The sequence below is a fragment of the Zonotrichia leucophrys genome, chromosome 1 (assembly GCF_028769735.1).
Source record: "Zonotrichia leucophrys gambelii isolate GWCS_2022_RI chromosome 1, RI_Zleu_2.0, whole genome shotgun sequence".
NCBI lineage: Eukaryota > Metazoa > Chordata > Aves > Passeriformes > Passerellidae > Zonotrichia > Zonotrichia leucophrys.
Genome location: NC_088169.1, coordinates 2,266,648 through 2,284,959, shown reverse-complemented (window position 1 = coordinate 2,284,959; position 18,312 = coordinate 2,266,648). Strand labels below are relative to the sequence as shown.

General features: G+C 40.9%; 1 protein-coding gene across 1 annotated transcript in view; it reads right to left on the bottom strand.

Annotated features, from left to right (window-relative positions):
* MORC3 (MORC family CW-type zinc finger 3) overlaps nucleotides 1–18,312 on the bottom strand; it is a 44,688-nt gene that overhangs the window by 17,527 nt on the left and 8,849 nt on the right. Inside the window, exons 2-4 of the mRNA XM_064705177.1 lie at nucleotides 16,193–16,265; nucleotides 13,848–13,980; nucleotides 4,518–4,731 (exon numbers count right to left, since the gene is read on the bottom strand). Of these exons, the coding sequence (XP_064561247.1) occupies nucleotides 4,518–4,731; nucleotides 13,848–13,980; nucleotides 16,193–16,265 (420 nt within the window). The remainder of the gene's footprint in view (nucleotides 1–4,517; nucleotides 4,732–13,847; nucleotides 13,981–16,192; nucleotides 16,266–18,312) is intronic.

Sequence of the window (18,312 nt, the reverse complement as noted above, 5' to 3'; positions counted from 1 at the left end):
CCCTGGAGACAGGAAACTTCTTTGCCGCTGTGTCAGCATTCTGTTCTCCAAGGGGCCCTGGCTAAACCTGAGGGGTTTGCTACATGTGTTTCCCTCTCTAATTAACTGATCCCTTCACCATTCACCCCGGTGAAACCCTCCTGTCCTCATACAGGTGTCGTCTCCTGTGTGGGATCAAAGTGCAGCCACCAGACACTTCTGGAACATTCCAGGACTCCCGAGCCCCCCAAGGGTGCTCTCGGTGACACCTCAGTCCTGAGCTGCTGAGATCCCACAGTCTCGGTGTTTATTAATTGTTTATCTAAAAGATTTTCTCTGGGCCCGACAGAGCTCTGCTCAGCAGCCAGCCATGAGCACACTCCCTGCCCTCCGGGCGGTCACCTATCTTTATACCCAAAGTTACGTGTACAATATTTATCATTTTTCCCCAATACCTTTCACCCTTATTGCCCAGTGCACTTTTAGTAATGACCAATCCCAAAGTGCCACCATCACCACAGAAGATGGAGGAGAAGAAGAAGAAGAAGAAGGACAGGACACGCCCCAATTCCTCCATCTTACTTCTCTAAACCCCCCTGTACAGAAATCCTAAACCCTGTGTCTCACTCTCTAATTAACTGATCCCTTCACCATTCACCCCGGTGAAACCCTCCTGTCCTCATACAGGTGTCGTCTCCTGTGTGGGATCAAAGTCCAGCCACCAGACACTTCTGGAACATTCCAGGACTCCCGAGCCCCCCAAGGGTGCTCTCGGTGACACCTCAGTCCTGAGCTGCTGAGATCCCACACACATCAATTCAGCTCCTCTCTGAATTCCCAACATAATTTCTCACCATTCTTCTTATGGTTATATAATAATTATATTTAATTACTAAATAATCATCACATCTAACAATTATATCATTACATTTTATCATGCTGCTTTGCATGCTGCTAAATTTATCATTAATTTATCGCACTGCTTGTGCAGGTGCAGGTGAGCTGGGAAAGCACAAAGCCCAAAGTTTTAGATTCTAGCTTGAACTTTTTAAGCCTGAAAATTTAAAAATTTGATAGAAATTTTAATACTTTACTTGATATAAATTTCATATAAATTATCATACTTTCATACAATATTAATTATTGCATTAGTTCAATTAATTTTTGATAGAAACTATATTGAATTTCATTTTTATATAAAAATTTATATAAAAATTAATAAGCCTGAAAGTTAAAAAAAATTATTTAAATTTTAATACTTTACTTGATATAAATTTCACATAAATTTTCATACAATATTAGTTATTGTATTAATTCAATTAATTTTTGATAGAAATGATAACGAATTTAAATTTTAATATAAAAATTGATATCAGAATTGAGAAGCCTGAAAATTAAAAAATTTCATATAAATTTTAATACTTTACTTGATATAAATTTCATACAATTTAAATTTTCATACTTTCATACAATATTAATTATTGTATTAATTCAATTAATTATTGTATTAATTCAATTAATTTTTGATATAAATTATATTGAATTTAATTTTTATATAAAAATTGATAAGCCTGAAAATTAAAAAAAATGATATAAATTTTAATACTTTACTTGATAAAATTTCATACAATTTGATATAAATTTTCATACTTTCATACAATATTAATTATTGTATTAATTCAATTAATTTTCTATATAAATTATATTGAATTTAATATTTTATATAAAAATTGATATACAAATTGATAAGCCTGAAAATTAAAAAATTTGATATAAATTTTAATACTTTACTTGATATCAATTTCACATAAATTTTCATACAATATTAGTTATTGTATTAATTCAATTAATTATTGTATTAATTCAATTAATTTTTATAGAAACTATATTGAATTTCATTTTTATATAAAAATTTATATAAAAATTAATAAGCCTGAAAGTTAAAAAAAATTATTTAAATTTTAATAATTTACTTGATATAAATTTCATATAAATTATCATACTTTCATACAATATTAATTATTGTATTAATTCAATTAACTTTTGATAGAAATTATATTGAACTTAATTTTGTATATAAAAATTGCTAAGCCTGAAAATTAAAAAATTTGATATAAATTTTAATACTTTACTTGATATAAATTTCATATAAATTTTCATACAATATTAATTATTCTATTAATTCAATTAATTATTGTATTAATTCAATTAATTTTTGATATAAATTATATTGAATTTAATTTTTATATAAAAATTGATAAGCCTGAAAATTAAAAAAATTGATATAAATTTTAATACTTTACTTGATAAAATTTCATACAATTTGATATAAATTTTCATACTTTCATACTATATTAATTATTGTATTAATTCAATTAATTATTGTATTAATTCAATTATCTTTTGATAGAAATTCTATTGAATTTAATTTTTTATATAAAAATTGATATAAAAATTGAGAAACCTGAAAATTTAAAAATTTGATATAAATTTTACTACTTTACTCGATATCAATTTCATATAAATTTTCATACTTTCATACAATATTAATTATTGTATTAATTCAATTAATTATTGTATGAATTCAATTAACTTTTGATAAAAATTATATTGAATCTAATTTTTTATATAAAAATTGATAAGCCTGAAAATTAAAAAATTTGATATAAATTTTAATACTTTACTTGATATCAATTTCACATAAATTTTCATACAATATTAGTTATTGTATTAATTCAATTAATTTTTGATAGAAATGATATTGAATTTAATTTTTTTATTAAAATTGATAAGCCTGAAAATTAAAAAAATTTATATCAATTTTAATACTTTACTTGATATCAATTTCATACAATTTGATATAAATTTTCATACTTTCATACAATATTAATTATTGTATTAATTCAATTAATTATTGTATTAATTCAATTAATTTTTGATATAAATTATATTGAATTTAATTTTTATATAAAAATTGATATAAAAATTTGATATAAATTCATGTTTGATATAAATGATATTAAATTTGAAAATTTGATACAAATTTGAAGTTTTTATATAAACTGGAAACTCTGATATAAACTTGAAAATTTTCTCCAAGGAGAAACTTGATATAAACATCCATGTATAAATCTGATAATAAAAATTTGATATAAATTCACGTTTGATATAAATTGTATCCAATTTAAAAATGTGATATAAATTTGAAAATTTGATATAAATTTTATATCAAAAAATTTGATATAAATTTGATATTTGATATAAACTTGATGTTTTTGTAGAAACTGGAAACTCTGATAGAAACTCAAAAATTTTCTCTTCTCCAAGGAGAAACTTGATCTATATAAAAATCTGAAATACATTTTCATCCGAATCCATTTTTGATATAAATGATATCAAATTTGACAATGTTGATGTTGGGAATTCAGCTGACTAGGGACTGGAAAAGCACAAAGCCGTGGCTAATTCCAAGTTCTACAATAAAAATTGAGATAAAATTAAAAATCGCGCGTCCTTGGGCCTAGCTGGGTATGATAACAATGATAACAAATGATAACAAAAGAGCTCATATGGTGTGGCCAATGGAAATTACAGAATATTCATGAGCTGATTATTTGCTGGGTAAGTTATTCTATATAATATATAATATTATCTATCATATAAAAAAATATATATATATATATATATGTATGTATGTATGTATATAATATATATATATAATGCATATAATATATATAATATATAGAATATATAGAATATATTTTTATATATAATATATATAATATATATTTTATATACTATATATATTTATAAATCTATATATTTAATATATATTTTTATATATTTATATATATATATATATATATATATATATATATATATAAAATATATATATATATATAAAATAAACCAGACCTGTAATGAGTATTGGATTTGTGGGGTGCCCCATGGCAGGGAGGAATGGTGAATCTGACTCCATGTTCTCAGAAGGCTAATTTAGTATTTTAAGATACTAGATTATATTAAAGAATACTATACTTAAAGAATACAGGAAGGATACTTACAGAATATATAAGGATATATATAATATATGTAATATAAGGATATATATAATATATATAATATAGGGATATATATAATATATATAACATATATAATATAGGAATATATAAGGATATATATAATATATATAATATATATAATATATATAATATATATAATATAAGGATACTTACAGAATATATAAGGATATATATAATATATATAATATAAGGATATATATAATATATATAATATATATAATATATATAATACATATAATACATATAATATAAGGATACTTACAGAACACAGCTGGTGTTCTGGTCCCCTTCCTTCCACATGTTGATATAAAGATGAAAACTTTGATATAAAGTGGAAAACTTTCTCCTCTCTACAGAGAAAAGTTTGCTACCACTACCAACACCCACAAACAACCTCAAGCTTTCCTTTTGGGTGCTGTTCTCCCCAACCCCGCCCGGGCACGCAGGAAGGATATGCTGGTTGCTGAAGGTGACGATGGGCACCATGACGTGCTCGGCCTTGGTGACCTCCAGGAAGGTCTGGGACAGCAGCCCCACGCTCATGGTGTCGCCGTTCTTGGTGAAGACGATGGCGTCCTTGCCCAGGCGCATGGAGCCCGACTTGAAGCCGTTGCCGTAGAGCCCCACGGGCACGCGGCCGTTCATCGCCGACTTCTCGCTGAAACCGAAGCTGCGGCGGCAAACACGGAGGGTGAGGGATTGGAACGGGAATCCCAAAATTACCAGGTAGATTGTGCCTGGGCCAGTCTGACCCTCGCTGCTGCTGTGGTGTATCACCCCAGAGAACCCTTAGCTTGCTGTGGTGTATCACCCCAGAGATACCCCTAGCTTGCTGTGGTGTATCATCCCAGACAACCCTTAGCTTGCTGTGGTGTATCCCAGAGAACCCTTAGCTTGCTGTGGTGTATCACCCCAGAGAACCCTTAGCTTGCTGTGGTGTATCACCCCAGAGAACCCTTAGCTTGCTGTGGTGTATCACCCCAGAGACCCCTTAGCTTGCTGTGGTGTATCACCCCAGAGAACCCTTAGCTTGCTGTGGTGTATCATCCCAGACAACCCTTAGCTTGCTGTGGTGTATCACCCCAGAGAACCCTTAGCTTGCTGTGGTGTATCATCCCAGAGAACCCTTAGCTTGCTGTGGTGTATCACCCCAGAGAACCCTTAGCTTGCTGTGGTGTATCATCCCAGAGACACCCTTAGCTTGCTGTGGTGTATCACCCCAGAGAACCCTTAGCTTGCTGTGGTGTATCATCCCAGAGAACCCTTAGCTTGCTGTGGTGTATCCCAGAGAACCCTTAGCTTGCTGTGGTGTATCATCCCAGAGATACCCTTAGCTTGCTGTGGTGTATCACCCCAGAGAACCCTTAGCTTGCTGTGGTGTATCACCCCAGAGATACCCTTAGCTTGCTGTGGTGTATCACCCCAGAGAACCCTTAGCTTGCTGTGGTGTATCATCCCAGATAACCCTTAGCTTGCTGTGGTGTATCACCCCAGAGATACCCTTGGCTTGCTGTGGTGTATCCCAGAGAACCCTTAGCTTGCTGTGGTGTATCACCCCAGAGAACCCTTAGCTTGCTGTGGTGTATCACCCCAGAGAACCCTTAGCTTGCTGTGGTGTATCATCCCAGAGACACCCTTAGCTTGCTGTGGTGTATCATCCCAGAGATACCCTTAGCTTGCTGTGGTGTATCCCAGAGAACCCTTAGCTTGCTGTGGTGTATCACCCCAGAGACACCTTTAGCTTGCTGTGGTGTATCCCAGAGAACCCTTAGCTTGCTGTGGTGTATCACCCCAGAGAACCCTTAGCTTGCTGTGGTGTATCACCCCAGAGAACCCTTAGCTTGCTGTGGTGTATCACCCCAGAGATACCCTTAGCTTGCTGTGGTGTATCACCCCAGAGAACCCTTAGCTTGCTGTGGTGTATCATCCCAGAGAACCCTTAGCTTGCTGTGGTGTATCACCCCAGAGAACCCTTAGCTTGCTGGTGGTTGCAGCTGGGCAGCTGAACAAGTCCAGGCTTGGTAGGAACTCTGTTTACCTCAGGAGGAAAGCTTCAAGCTAATGGTGAGGAGGAAAAGGAGATGGATTCTGCTGGAGGGTTTTATCCAGAGCTTTATTCCATGATCACAGAAGTCTGAATCTTGGCAACAGCTCCAACAGAATCCCGATGGCATGGCCTGATTCACCTTTTGAAGCTCCCAGGGGAGGGGGAGGGAAGGGGCAGGGTCTCAGGGGAGGATGGCACCCAGACAGGCCAATGACCTCTGGGCATCTTTTGAACTTGACCAACCACACAACAACATTCCTGGAATGTGAAGCCTGATTGACAGGACTTGTTGGAGACTTTTTCAGAAATGGCTTAAAAGGCAGCTGTGAGGAGCAAATTCTCACAGCCTGTTTCTGTAAACAACTAGGTTCTCAGGGTTCTCAGACAGTTTTCTCGTAACAGGTAAATATTCTATCTTTGGCTGTTTTGGGAAAGTAAAAGTAAGTTTTGAGAACACAAATCTTGGTATTGTAAACAAAAGGAGGAGTTGAAGTTTTCTCTACAGCCTATGGGGAGCTCAGATTTTGCAATATGCATGAAGTGAATTAGCAGTGTTATAAAAGGTGTCGAATTTGATCAATAAACTGGAGTCGATGCTGACCAACAAAGGTGGGTATTGGAATATTAATCCCAATATAACCAGTTAGATGGTGCCTGGGCCGGTTCTGACCCTCGCTGCTGGGCCAAAGGCAGCACTGTGGTGCTTTACCCCAGAGATACCTTGGCTGCTGGGGATTGCAGCAGGGCACTGAACAAGTCCAGGCTTGTCAGGGACTCCGTTTACCTCAGGAGAGAGAGCTTCTGGCGATGGTGAAGAGAAAAAGGAGAGGATTCTGCTGGAGGGTTGTCCAGATGTTTATTCCATGGTTACAGAGGTCTGAACCAGGGCAACTGCTCCACCAGAATTGTTGTGGTGTGTTGCAATGTCCTGTTTTACCTTCTCCCTTCCCCCTCGCTGAGTGTGCCCTGTCAATCAGGCTAACATACCAGCAAGGCGTCGTGTGATTGGTCCCTCAGGCCTGGGGGACATTGGCCCGTATAGGTGTCCCTCGTCCCTTGAGACCCTGCCCCTTCACCTGGTTGGTGGCTCACCTGTCCCCTCCCCTTCCCCTGCCCTGAGCTTAAAATGTTAATGAGACCATGTGGCCTCCATTCTGTTGGAGGAATTGCCCCGGTTCAGACCTCTGTACCCGTGGAATAAACATCTGGATATAACCCTCCAGCAGAATCCTCTCCTTTCTCTCTTCACCATCGCCAGAAGCTCTCTCTCCTGAGGTAAACGGAGTCCCTGACAAGCCTGGACTTGCGTCTTGTGCCCCGCTGCACTCTCCGCCAGCCAAGGTATCTCTGGGGTGAATTACACCACAGTGCTGCCTTTGGCCCAGCAGCGAGGGTCAGAACTGGCCCAGGCACCATCTAACTGGTTATATTGGGATTCATATTCCAATACAGAATTGAGGCCGCATGGTCTCATTAACCTTTTAAGCTCGGGGACAGGGGAAGGGGAGGGGACAGGTGAGCCACCAACCAGGTGAAAGGGGCAGGGTCTCAAGGGACTAGGGACACCTATACGGGCCAATGTCCCCCAGGCCTGAGGAGCATCCTTTGAAATCGACCAACCACATGACGCCTTGCTGGTATGTTAGCCTGATTGACAGGGCACACTCAGCAAGGGGCGAGGGGGGAAGGAAAAGGGAATATTGGCACACCTGAGGAAGGGACCCGGAAGCTAAAAACACACCACAACAGGTGGGTCATCTCCCTTCTCTTCAACAAGGACTCACTCAGCAAGGGGGCGAGGGGGAGGGGAGAGGGGTATGGGCACACCTGGGAAGGGAGCCGGAAGTCTAAAACAGGACATTACAACACAACACAACAGTGAGGCCTCAGCTTGGAGCTTTCATGGTTTTCAGAAGCTGTGCTGCTCAGGGTGTGTGTCTGAGCTTCAGATTATGGGATGGATGTTGGGCAGGATGAAACAATAGGACTGCCTAGCAAAAGATTTTGAGAATATAGAAACTATAAAGGAGATTGAGATGAAAGCAACCTTTGAGATACCTCAGTTGTGACCAGTTGAAACACATCTTGGGCATTAACAGTATTGCTTTCACAAACGAATCCCATTTGTTCTCTAGTAATGCAGGATTCTAAGTTTACTGTCTGCCACTTTTAATTCATCTTTTCGTGCCCACACTCTATGTTCTGAAGGATAGAGTATTGTTTTTTCATGGTTTAATCTTAGGGCAATGATGGGATGGATAACATAAACAGTGGCATTACATATGGTAAGCACAAAGGCAGTGGCCACATTAGTTGAATGTAATCCCCCCTGGAGGAAACAATTCCCTGTGCAAACAGGCAGGCCTAAGAGTCAGAGCAGGCCTTGCAGCTTGGCAGATAAGGCCCAAAGAATAAGATTTAGGGTTTAACACGTAAACATAGCATGGTAATGAAGTGATTCTTATAGGTTGTGTGGAAATGTTATAAGATATGCATGCTGTAGTAGATTGGTTAATGAGAATCTGCATATTCAACACTGAAGATGATTTATTGTGTTGTAACGGGAGCTTCACTCTCTTTTTGCTCTCTCTTATCTCTCGTCTCCGTTATCTCTTTGCCCGCTCTCTGCTCCTCTTCGTGCCCTTTTCTTTCTTTGTCTCTTTGCCTTCCCTCTGCACTCCTTCACCCCCTCCTCTCTACACGCTCTCTGCTCTTAAACTTTGTCTTTAACTCTCTCACACTTTCAGCCTCTCCTCTCTGGGCCCTGCTCCGGGCTGGGGCTGGCGGCTGCAACAGGGCCCTGCATCCACGCCCTTTGTAATAAACCAATCATTTCACAACTTGGCTTCAAAGAGATCTCATCTCCGTCCATCCCCACCTATTGAAGTGAAGGGAGAAGATCCACCTTTGTTGGTTCAGCATCTGACTCCGTTTATTGACTCAATCCATCACTTTTTATAACCGTGTTAATTAAGTTCATGCATATTGCAAAACCCGAGCTAAGCGTAGGTCAGAGATAACACACCACCCCCTCCTTTTGTTTTCAATACCAAGATTTGTGTTCTCAAAACTTACTTTTACTTTCCCAAAACAGCCACAGATAGAATATTCACCTGCCATGAGAAAACTGCGATAGAATATTCACCTGCCATGAGAAAACTGCCTGAGAACTCTGGTATGCAAGGTTCTCAAGGCCTTCATGTTTGTCACTTTTGCTTTCCCATACCTTATCCAAGGACAAGATATTTACTTGTAATTAAAAACAACCTGAGAACTTCTGCTGTTCACAGAAACAGGCTGTGAGAATTTGCTCCTCACAGCTGCCTTCCAAGCCATTTCTGAAAAAATCTCCAACACCTACCGTGTGTGACCCCCGTCGCCTACAGATGGTGAGCTCTGTGCACAGAGCAGGGAGACAAAACAATTCCTGCTCCTGCTGGGTGTGATGGTGCTCACAGGGGTCATTTGTTGAGGGAAGAGATGGAGATCTGACTCCATATTTCAGAAGGTTTGATTTATTATTTTATGAGATATATTACATTAAAACGATACTAAAAGAATAGAAGAAAAAGTTCTCAGAAGGCTAAGAATAGAAAAGAATGAATAACAAAGGTTTGTGGCTCGGACAGAGAGCTGAGCTTACTGGACTGTGATTGGCCATTAATTATAAACACCCAACATAGACCAATCACAGATGCAGCTGTTGCATCCCACAGCAGCAGATAATCACTGTTTACATTTTGTTCCTGAGGCCTCTCAGCTTCTCAGGAGGACAAAATCCTAAGGAAAGGATTTTTTATAAAAGTTGTCTGCTCCAGCTGGGCACCAAGGACAAATGATCCAAATCTCAGCCCAAGAGCACAAACACCGTGGGCTGGAGAGAGAAAAACAAGCAGGGTGGGACTGTGTTCCAGAATGCAAGGCAAGATGGATTCTAGTGCCATCTGTATGGCAGATTACCTTTGTCAAGTGGGCAGTTTGCCTTATTTCTCTGTCTGAGTGACCACAATCACTCCTCCCTGGGGAGGGGACATTGCTGATAACAGCTATTGAATGTCCCTGCATGGCTGATAAGAACTGCAGCATCCCACTGGGAGATGTGAGCCCAGAGGGAGGAGCCAAGCATTCCTACCTGGATATAATCTGGAGATTCTGGAACACCAGCCAAGCATTCCTGCCTGGATATAATCCTGAGATTCTGGAACACCAGCCAAGCATTCCTACCCGGATAGAATCTGGAGATTCTGGAACACCAGCCAAGCATTCCTACCCGGATAGAATCTGGAGATTCTGGAACAGCAGCCAAGCATTCCTACCTGGATATAATCTGGAGATTCTGGAGCACCAGCCAAGCATTCCTGCCTGGATATAATCCTGAGATTCTGGAACACCAGCCAAGCATTCCTGCCTGGATATAATCTGGAGATTCTGGAACACCAGCCAAGCATTCCTGCCTGGATATAATCTGGGGATTCTGGAACACCAGCCAAGCATTCCTGCCTGGATATAATCTGAGATTCTGGAACACCAGCCAAGCATTCCTACCTGGATAGAATCTGGAGATTCTGGAACACCAGCCAAGCATTCCTGCCTGGATAGAATCTGGAGATTCTGGAGCACCAGCCAAGCATTCCTACCTGGATAGAATCTGGAACACCAGCCAAGCATTCCTGCCTGGATAGAATCTGAGATTCTGGAACACCAGCCAAGCATTCCTACCTGGATATAATCTGGAGATTCTGGAACACCAGCCAAGCATTCCTGCCTGGATATAATCTGAGATTCTGGAACACCAGCCAAGCATTCCTGCCTGGATATAATCTGAGATTCTGGAACACCAGCCAAGCATTCCTGCCTGGGTATAATCTGGAGATTCTGGAACACCAGCCGAGCATTCCTACCTGGATATAATCTGGAGATTCTGGAACACCAGCCAAGCATTCCTGTCTGGATATAATCTGGAGCACCAGCCAAGCATTCCTGCCTGGATATAATCTGAGATTCTGGAGCACCAGCCAAGCATTCCTGCCTGGATATAATCTGGAGATTCTGGAACACCAGCCAAGCATTCCTGTCTGGATATAATCTGGAGATTCTGGAATCTTCTGCACTGGATTCCCCAGGGGAACAGCAGCTGCCTCTTCCACTGGATCTTTGGAGGAAAGACTGCACCTTTCTACAGGATCCTGCTCCAGCAGAGCCACCCCTGACACTGCAGGAGGGCTGAGCCACAATTCCAATGGGGCTGCTGCCAACACCCTGACCCACAGGGTGCCAGGTTGGGTTCTGACTCTGTCAGTGTTGTTCTAGTGCACTGCATTGTTGATTTTATCCTTTATTTTCCTCCCTGTTAAAGAACTGTTATTTCCTGCTCCCATATTTTTGCCTGAGAGCTCCTTAATTTAAAATTTATAGCAATTCAGAGGGGTAGGGAGGGTTTACATTCTCCATTTCAGAGGAGGCTCCTGCCTTCCTTAGCAGACTCCTGTCTGTCCAAACCAAGCCAGATTGCATAACCTAAAGCTGGAATTGGAGAATGAACTCCAAGATGCAAATGGAGCAGTATTGGATTTGTGGGGTGCCCCATGGCAGGGAGGAATGGTGAATCTGACTCCATGTTCTCAGAAGGCTAATTTAGTATTTTAAGATACTAGATTATATTAAAGAATACTATACTTAAAGAATACAGGAAGGATACAGACAGAAGGTTAATAAGATAACAATGAAAACTCCTGACTCCTTCAGAGTCCTGACACAGCTTGGCACTGATTGGTCAATAAGTGAAAACAATTGACATGAAACCAATTAAACAATTACCTGTGGGTAAACAATCCCCAAACACATTCCACATGTGAGCACAACACAGGAGAAGCAAATGAGATAAAAATTTGTTTTCTTTTTTCTCTGAGGCTTCTCAGCTTCCCAGGAAAAATCCTGGGCAAGGGGATTTTTCCAGAAAATGTGAATGTCACAGAGCAGAACTGGTAAAAGTGAGAGACCTTGTGACTGGTTGTCCATTTTGGGGCCATTTTGGTTCATCTTGGGTGCAGCCCTGGCTGGGCTCTGGTGCTGCCCAAGGTGCATCCATTGAGTTCTCCTAATAAATCCCTGCTTTATTCTTTATCTCTGTCCAGCCTCTGCTCTGGGTCAGCCTTCTCAAGGCATCAAGGGTGGAAAAAAATCCCTGCAAAACTTGAGGGTTCAAGAAATGCAAGTGCAGGATTGGCAAATTATTTAACCCAACCCTCTTGTTTTAGAGGTCAGGGATTCCTGAACAACTAAATCCTAAAATCACCTGGAAAACGCTGCTAAAACCACACAGCAAAAACTCAGGGAAATCTCCTTCCAACTTTTAAGTATGGAACAGAAATATCCATTCTTAGAAATAAGTATGGAATAGAAAGTTTGGAATTAGATGAAAAAGCATTTTTATGAGAATCTGGTAGTTATCCTTAATTCCACAATAAATACTAATAAAAGCCCCTAACCCTGTCTTTTTTCTCTCTCTGCTTCCTAGTAAAAGTTTGATTCACAAGTTTTCCATTTCTGTATCACACTTCAAGTAAAACTGCACATAGAATTTAGGATTTATTATGGTATCTAATGGAAAAAGAACAGTTTGAATTCAAGCTTGCCCAAATTTAAATCTGCAGGCAGAGCAATTTTTTACACTAAGAGAGAAATTGCACAAATTTTTGCTACTGCAGAAATAAGAGAAAAATCAGTTCCAACCCAACAGAATATTTAAAGATAAATAGACAATAATCTAAAAAATAGAAAATTCATTAATTTTTCTACAATACATTCCATTATTAATATTCCAATGGGTTTGAGCTGAAAATTCCTTTTTCTCTTATTCACTAACAAACTAAAGCAAGTGTGGCTGTGCCCACAGTGACCAAAATCATCCTCTCTCAGGGGGTGCTTTTGTGCTTTTAGCACTTGGATCTCACATATGTAATGTATATTATTGTTATTATTATTATATTTGAATTCTCCTTATCTCAGATAATAATTATAATCATCATCATCATCATCATAATCTTAGGGGGTGCTTGATGCCTTTGTGCTTTTAGAATTGGATCTCACATATTTCATGTACATTATTATTATTATTATTATTATTACTATTACTATTATTAATTGAATTCTCCTTATCTCCGATAATAATAATAATAATCATCATCATCTCAGGGAGTGCTTGGTGCTTTGTGGCTTTGTGCTTTTAGAATTGGATCTCACATATTTCATGTACCAAATTATTATTATTATTATCATTATTACTATTAATAATAAATAATAATAGTAAAAATATTTGAATTCTCATCTCCGACAATAGCAACAAGAATAATAATAATAAAGATTATGATGATAGTAAAAATAAAATATTTGAATTCTGCTTATCTCCAGTAGTAGTAGTAATAATAATAGTAATAGTAATAATAAATATTTGAATTCTCCTTATCTCCACTAGCAGCCACTACAGAGTTTCCACAGCATAAAGGGAAGGCTGAGAGAAAGGATAAAAGGAAATTATGAGGTAAAAGCTCCCTGACAAAGTTCCAAGGAAGCTCCAGCAGCACCTGCCTGCTCTGGAGTCTCACCTGGACCTTTAGAACCTTCAGAACTGCTGAATTTATCAGCAAAATCAGTGAATTAGGGATGAGAAACAGGAATACAGTGAGCAATAGCAGAAGCAGAGGTGGAAGCTGCAGCAGGCAGGGGTCAGGAGGTCCCACCTGAGCATTTTGTGCAGTTTCTCAGAGTTCATGCCGTTGCCGTTGTCGGTGAAGGTCAGGCAGATGTTGTCGTTGATGACGGTCTTGTCGATCCAGATCTGTTTGGCGCTCACATCTGGATCATAGGCGTTGTCTGAGGGCAAGGAGAGCAGGGTGGGACACCAGAAAACAAAAGTTCACTGAGTGCAGACACATTTCAAAGTCAATCAGAGTGTTAGGATGGAAGAGCTGCATCCAACCCAGGAGAACCTCGCCCAAACCAACACAAAACAGCCCAGATTGTCAATGATTGTCAATGATTGTCAATGATTGTCAATGATTGTCAATGATTGTCAATGATTGTCAATGATTGTCAATGATTGTCAATGACAGTGACACAAAAACCAAGATGGAGCTGGAGGTGAGCAGCTGACACGAGAACAGAAAATGAAAGCAAGCCCAGGTCCCAGTTTCATTTCCTGCCTGCAGAGCAGCTGGTGCAATCTCTGCTTTCTCCCCGCCCTCACTGCCAAATGCTTTAGAGTCAACTTTGTGTTTACAGGATGTGAAAATCAAACATGAGCAAAGAGAAACCAGGGCTGCACAGAGCCCTCCTGGCAGCAAAGCCAGGCCCACCTCAGCTGCCCCAACACCTCTTCTGTCCATTTTTTCCCCTCATGCCCAGGGATCTGTGAGGGGGAGAAGGGTGGGGTGGGATGTGGTGGCACCTCGGCCTCCCTGCCTGCTCTGCAGCTTCAGCTGAGGGACAGAAAACAGCTCAAACCAATAAAGGAATCAATGGCTGCTGACTGAAACCTTGGCAGGTTTCTTCCTGTAAACCCAAAGTCCAAATTGCATCACAGTGAAATATCTCCTAAAATGTATTTCAGCATCACAAAAGAGGACAGACAGGTACAGCTGAAAGTTTGGAGTATTTGGAGTGTGAAAAGAGCTGAGATGATTGAACAGATTGTACTCCCAAAACAGCCAGGCAAAACAGATAATACATCCAAAACAGATAATACAAAACAGATAATACATCCCAAAACAGATAATACAAAACAGATAATACATCCCAAAACAGCCAGGCCTGTCCACAGCCACAGGGCTCTGCTTTCCTCCTTTGGGACAGCTTTGGCTCATCCAGCTGAAAAATCCCTGCTTTCTTCTGTTAGGGAAATTTTCTGGAGGGAGGGAAAAAAGGAAAGGGGGGAAAGGAAAAGGAAAAGGGGGGAAAGGAAAGAAAGGAAAGGGGGGGAAAGGAAAAGAGGGGAAAGGAAAAGGAAAAAGGGGGGAAAGGAAAAGGGGGAGAAGGAAAGAAAAAGGAAAAGGGGGAAAGGAAAAAGGGGGAAAGGAAGGAAAGGAAAAGGGAGGAAAGGGAAGAGGGGGGAAAGGGAAAAGGAGGAAAGGGAAAGGGGGAAAGGGGGAAAGGAAAAGGGGGAAAGGGGGAAAGGAAAAGGGGGAAAGGGAAAAGGGGAAAGGGGGAAAGGGAAAAGGAAAAAGGGGGGAAAGGAAAAGGAAAAAGGGGAAAGGCAAAAGGAAAAAGGGGGGAAAGGCAAAAGGAAAAAGGGGGGAAAGGCAAAAGGAAAAAGGGGGAAAGGCAAAAGGAAAAAGGGGGGAAAGGCAAAAGGAAAAAGGGGGGAAAGGAAAGGAAAAAGGGGGGAAAGGAAAGGAAAAAGGGGGGAAAGGAAAGGAAAAAGGGGGGAAAGGAAAAGGAAAAAGGGGGAAAGGAAAAAGGGGGAAAGGAAGGAAAGGAAAAGGAAAAGGGAAAGAGGGAAAGGAAGGAAAGGAAAAGGGGGGAAAGGAAAAGGAAAAGGGGGGAAAGGAAAGGGAAAGGGGGGAAAGGAAAGGGAAAAGGGGGGAAGGAAATGAGGGGAAAGGAAAAGGAAAAACGGGGGAAAGGCAAAAGAAAAAGGAAAAGGGGGGAAAGGAAAAGGGGGGAAAGGAAAAGGGGGGAAAGGAAAAGGGGGAAAGGGAAAAGGAAAAGGGGGAGAAAGAAAGGAAAGGAAAAGGGGGGAAAGGAAGGAAAAGGGAAATGTTGACCAGGACTTGCTCCCTTTAGCAGCAAATTCTCAGCCAGCCTGCCTGGGCTCCCAGGCCACAGCTTCATTTTGAGGAAGCAGCTCCTCACTCCCTGCCTGTGCAAAAGAGGAACACTGGGGATGCCCAGTGAACTCCTGCCCAAAGCACAGCCACGATGATCAGCAGGAGCCAACAGAGAGATGCACGAGCCCCAGGTAATGCAGGCAACAGGAGCAGAACAAAAAGCAAAACACTGAGGAGGTTCAGGCAGGTTTTTCCCTAAAAGGAAGGAAAAAGGGTTTGAAACAAGAAACAAGAATTGTTCCAAGCTGTTCATCACCTACCTATGAGCTCTGCAATTGCACTGAAGGGCCAGGTGTGGCTGGTGGAGTTGGTGTGCAAGAACTTTGGGCACAGCTGCAATAAAGCACAAGCAGGGCATTAGTTTGGGCTCTCCAAGGCAGAAACCAGGCTGTTAAATAAAGGAAATTTCATGAGGCTGGTTTGGACAACACCACCAAAAGGCTGTAATTGAATTGATTTCTGGGTTTTGGCAGGGAACATTAACACAGCTCTTGAAGAGAAATTCAGCAGAGTTTCAGCATGTTCTGAGCATGGGCTGTCATCCTAATAATCCTTATTTTTATAAAAATATAAGGAACTATTGCTATCTAATGATGCCAGAGGTTACAGAAAACATCAAAGCCATGGTCCAAACCAGTAACAGAAACTCTCAGATGTTAAAAACTCACATTTCAAACCAGGAGGATTCAAACTTCAGGTGAAGAGTGAGCAGCACCCAACACCCTCTGTGGGGCACTGTCTGTGCCCACAGCGACCAAAATCCCCTCTCAGGGGCTGCCTGGTGCTTTTTACTTGGATCTCACACATTTCATGCACACAAAGGCACAGAATTAGATGAAAATGTGCAAATCCAGCACCTCCTTATGGGATGTAACTCAGAGATGTCAGTGCCAAGGAATTGCCAAGCAGCCCCAGGCCAGGCTCACACACGTTCACTTCAAGACTGGGAAAAGCAGAATTAAAAATCCATGTGAGTTAAGGACCTGTCCATGAAACATTTGGACAAAATGTGAGTGCTGCAGCTGCTGGCTGTGTTTGCATTAGCCCTGAGGAATCCATGGTTACACTCCCACAAAGCCTTTAACACAAACCCCTGCACAGATCTGCCCACCTGACTCGGGGTGATGGCACAAAAAGCAGCAAAATGAACACAAAACCACTGAAAACTGCTCTTGTACCACTGAGTTACACAAAACCCACAGCAAAATCCACATTATTACACTGAGAAAATCTGAGAGAGATTATAAATACTGTGTGCATACCCACATTGTGTTTTTACAGAGTTATTTGTTCACAAGCACTTTTATCAAGGGACGAAGTGTAAATAAAAGTCAAGTGTAAATAAAAGTGCAAACAAAAGCAAGCAGCCACCTCAAAGCCCCAAGGTGAAAAGGAATGATGCTAAAAGCAAATCCTGGAGCCACAAAGCAGGCCCAGAGCAGGAAAATGGCACAGGGAGAAGCAGCAGCCCTGGCTCAGAGCAACAGAAGGTGCCAAGAGCTGTCACCTCCATTCTCAGGTCACAGCAGCACATGACACAATTCCAAGTGCAACCTAATCCCTGATTTCTCCATGGAGCAGCAGAGGGAGCAGCCAGCACCTTCCTCGCTGCCATCTGTGCTGCAGAGCTCCAGGTTTGCAGGATCTGGTGCAGGGATGTGGGATCTCAGCAGCTCAGGACTGAGGTGTCACCGAGAGCACCCTTGGGGGGCTCGGGAGTCCTGGAATGTTCCAGAAGTGTCTGGTGGCTGCACTTTGATCCCACACAGGAGACGACACCTGTATGAGGACAGGAGGGTTTCACCGGGGTGAATGGTGAAGGGATCAGTTAATTAGAGAGTGAAACACAGGGTTTAGGATTTCTGTACAGGGGGGTTTAGAGAAGTAAGATGGAGCAATTGGGGCGTGTCCTGTCCTTCTTCTTCTTCTTCTTCTCCTCCATCTTCTGTGGTGATGGTGGCACTTTGGGATTGGTCATTACTAAAAGTGCACTGGTGTCCGGTTTTCGGCTGTTTGAAGGGCCTGGAAAGGCCCGGGGTGGCCTTGGGGCAGCCGCGTTTCAAAGGAACAGAAGAGGCTTCAGTTCTTCTTTCGGTTTTTATGTTTATTAATTGTTTATCTAAAAGATTTTCTTTCGGCCCGACAGAGCTCTGCTCAGCAGCCAGCCATGAGCACACTCCCTGCCCTCCGGGCGGTCACCTATCTTTATACCCAAAGTTACGTGTACAATATTTATCATTTTTCCCCAATACCATTTATTTTTATTGCTGGGTGCACTTTTAGTAATGGCCAATCCCAAAGTGCCACCATCACCAAAGAAGATGGAGGAGAAGAAGAAGAAGAAGAAGGACAGGACACGCCCCAATTCCTCCATCTTACT